This window comes from Atta cephalotes (assembly GCF_000143395.1).
Source record: "Atta cephalotes unplaced genomic scaffold scaffold00007, whole genome shotgun sequence".
Classification (NCBI taxonomy): domain Eukaryota; kingdom Metazoa; phylum Arthropoda; class Insecta; order Hymenoptera; family Formicidae; genus Atta; species Atta cephalotes.
Window position 1 is genome coordinate 1,107,975 of NW_012130071.1, and position 3,781 is coordinate 1,111,755.

The window sequence follows — 3,781 nt, forward strand, 5'->3', positions numbered from 1 at the left end:
TTGTCTCTCTCTCTCTCTCTCTCTCTCTCTCTCTCTCTCTCTCTTTCTCTCTCTAGTCGTTTGTACATCGAAATTTAATCTAAATGTAATAAAATTAAAAGAAATAGATTTATAATTGTAATGCACTGCAAAATAAAAAATACAAAAATAAGAAGATATAAAATTATGTAAATGTTGTATGATACGAATGTATTATACTGTAAAAATATTTTAATTAATGACTAGCACACGATGTTTGTTTTTCTGCTAAATCGCTTGTGTTTTAGTAAATTATTAGAATTGCATCACACAAAACGCAGATTTTTTTAGCTAAAACGAAAGTAATCCAGCTGGAAAACAAATAATTTACTTAAATCGTTTAAAGAGAAACATATTTAAATGATCCTGAAAGAGAGAACAGAAAAAGGAAGAAGTGAGATAGAAGTTTAAATAACGTTACTGGGCAACTTACTTATTTCGCACATGCGCACTCTATTTTGGGAAACAAAATCAGGAGAGTTGCGCTACTGTATATACTGTGGTCGCGATATGCGTCACAGCCGCGTCAGCGCTCGGTGGTCGGCCACCTGGCAGACTGTAGTTCGCCGCGCTTCCACCAGAGCACGCACATGCCACATTGTTGAGTGATCTGGTTTGCGCTTTGCGCGCCACGTCGTGTCAGCCGTCTAGTTCACCGTCGTCATCGTGTCGTCACTGTTGTCATCGTCCGTGCGTCGTCTGCATATTGTTGCCGTGGGGTGGGTACGCGCACAGGTTGTCCGGTCGTCACGCTCATTGCTTCTGCTGCGAACAACGCACTCCGTGCGTCGCTATGGATCACATCGGTCTGCTGCTACAGCACTCGCAATACGTGTACGCTATCCCTGTGGGTATCGTGCTGATATGCGCCATTCTCGTATTTGCCTTCGGCTTCAAGAAAGCCGAGCAGCCGCCGTTTGCGCAGCTCTCCTCGGGCTCCGATGTGGACCGGAAACTTTCCAGGAAGCGTGGCAAGATCCGTGAAAAGGTTAGTAAAACGTTGTTCGATGACCTCTCTCCTTTCTCTTCATTCTCCTTTCCTGTCTCCTTCTGTCTTTCCTTTACTTCCATGTTCTTTTCTCCCCATAGACACGTCACGTTCACCCACCATATGGTGGCTCGCTTGTGGGCGCGAGTCGATGCACACGCACACACACCCGCTAATCAGCTGGTCCCTCTGGTTCAAGAGGGTGATCTCGCGAGGTGGCTGTTTTCCTCCCCCCCCCTCTCCCTTCCTGTTCGTGACGTAACGCCGCGACGAAGTCTGTTTGCTTTGTCAGCGTGGTCCGTGGCGTTTCCCATCGTGTCCCCAGACCGGGATATTGCTCACACGATCTTGCCGTTCACTGCTAAATAGATCTTTTTATCAGCACTTTCTACCGAATTATTTGCTCTCTTTCTCTTTTTAAAATTGCTTACTCCTTAATACTTAAATACCTATAGCTTTTTTGACACTAAATATGACATTTATATAGGATTCTCCTTAAATGTTCCAAGAGATTTTGAGAGTGATTCGTTAATTAATTCAGCCGAAAACCTTTTATGTGACCATATGTCTCAAATAGCTTATTTTCAAAGAGATACCTGCATATCTTTTTTTGGGTCTGTCTATTATTAAATAAAAAATAATATATAATCCCAAAAGATTAGTCTTAATGCTCTTGAAGCGTATTCAAAGTTTCATTAAAATATTTTGAGTGGTTTTCAACATTTTTGGAAAAAATGAAAGTTTTTCTTCAACCTTAATATCAGGTATCTTTGAAACTACGTCGTTTTGGACATATGATTCATATAAAGTTTTCATCTTGAATTAAATGTGAAGAATTATTCTTAAAAATTTTTTAGAATACTTAGGACTCTTCATAATAAATAAAACTTATAATTAGACCATCTATTTTTAAATGAACTTTTAAATGAACATATGTGATAAAAAAGAGAGCTCTGTTTAACAATAAATATAATAAAGGGCATGTAAGTTTATTTAATTTAAATGGTAATTTAATATTTAATTTTATTGACAAATGATAAAAGTATTATTTATATACTCCTTTCAATATTATAAAAAGTTGTGTTACATTTTAATATTAGATGTCATATACTATATACAACTTTATCAAGTATATTATACATTTTGTTATAGAAAGCTGTTAATGGACAAGTTGCATCTGAGAAAACAAGTCCAGCTAAAAAGACATTAGCAACAAAAATAGAAGCTCCTAAGAAAGCTACCAAAGGAGATGATGTTGAGGGTAAATTAAAAGAGCGTAAACAAGAAGACAACAAGATTGTTGGTACTAAGAAGGAAAAGGAACAACTATTGACTAAGGCTGGCAAAGAGAATAAAGTTGAGCAAACGAAGAATAAGAAGAATTTGAAGAATTTATTCCAGGAAAAACCAGTGGATTTTGACGATGGTTAGTTGATTTGCAATAAGTTCAAAGTGATTGCACAAACAAAACATATCTTATCTATTTATGCTAATACATGTAAAATTTACATATATTAGCATAAGTAAATAAGATACATTTTCGTGCAATTATTTTAAGTCGTTATCTATCATTGTCAACATTAATAATTGATAACAGGAGATTGGGAGCAAGCTTATTCACGCAAGGATAAGAAGAACAAGAAGAAGGAAGAAGAATCTCCTTCGAAGAAAAACAAGAAAGCTTCTAAGAAGACTGATTTAATAAATGAAGCTAAACAGAAAGAACAAGAGAAGCCCGAGATTAAGGATAAGATTGCTAAGGAAACTGAAAATAAGGAGCTCAAGGAAAAGGAGAAAATGGAAGTGATTCTTACATCTATTTCATCTAGCGAAGAGATAAATAAAACTAAGGAGCCACAGAAAGAAGAACAGAGCAAGGTATAACTTTATTTTACATAGTATTAAAACTTTTCTGTTGATAATCCATAAATGAAACATTTGATCGCAGATTGAAAAAGTCGAGAAGGAAGAGAAAAAATCTGGAAAATCGAAAAAGAATAAGAAAACTTCTGAAGGCGAGAACACACCCGCTTCAGTACCATCTACACCAAAGATAGATAATAAGCCTATCGCGGAAGAGCAGCAGAAAAAGCCAGCGAATGCCGAGAAAGTAAACAATGTGGAAGAAAATAAAGTGGTAGAAAAACAAGAGAAAACCGCCGTGTTCGACGAATTAGGAGGTTTGTTGCATTAACGAGGAAATTACGAGATTTTATTTCGAATTGTGTAATTTTATTTAAATTACTTGTAATTTGTGTTCTAGACGTTTGGACAGAAGCAAAACCACAGAAAAAAAGTAAAAAAAAGGCTCGTAAAGATAATTAAGGATAATTGCGTATAACGCTAATGATATTACTCCTTGCAAAAAGGAATAGAGTGAGAATTCTATTCGGTCCAAAGGGCGTTTGTCGCTTTCGGCAAATCAGGTGTGTTTCAAATGACTTGTTAATCACCACCTGACCAAATCGTTCCTTTTCCCTTGTACATAACATCAATCAAACTTAGGTTATTCAATTACGACTTTTTAGTTGTCATGACTTGGAAATGACATGAAAATACGAAGATTTTTTTGTATGTTTTTCATTTCTTGTAACCCACACTATCTTGCATTTAACAAGAGTGACATAAGTCATAGTTTTCAGGCAATTCTTGTATACATATTAGGTTTCATAGATACCTTTTCGCATATCCATAATAGGGTATTATATTTTATTTGTGTAATGACTATATATATATATATATATATATATATATATATATATATATATAGTAGTA

The 3,781-nt window shown here is 35.7% G+C and overlaps 1 protein-coding gene across 1 annotated transcript; it reads left to right on the forward strand.

Moving 5' to 3' along the window:
• The first annotated feature begins 811 nt into the window (after positions 1-811).
• Positions 812-3,331, forward strand: LOC105626898 (DNA ligase 1-like). The gene is made up of 5 exons (XM_012208188.1): positions 812-1,006; positions 2,159-2,432; positions 2,604-2,884; positions 2,955-3,186; positions 3,270-3,331. The coding sequence occupies exons 1-5, from the start codon at positions 812-814 to the stop codon at positions 3,329-3,331; spliced, it is 1,044 nt and encodes a 347-aa protein (XP_012063578.1).
• The last annotated feature ends 450 nt before the right edge of the window (positions 3,332-3,781 follow it).

Bases quoted from the DNA above. Each gene is read 5' to 3' on its own strand.
- LOC105626898 (XM_012208188.1), top strand. From the start codon at position 812: ATGGATCACATCGGTCTGCTGCTACAGCACTCGCAATACGTGTACGCT. The intron at 2,433-2,603 runs GTTAGTTGATTT...AATTGATAACAG, and splicing joins ACCAGTGGATTTTGACGATG to GAGATTGGGAGCAAGCTTAT. The intron at 2,885-2,954 runs GTATAACTTTAT...ATTTGATCGCAG, and splicing joins AGAAAGAAGAACAGAGCAAG to ATTGAAAAAGTCGAGAAGGA.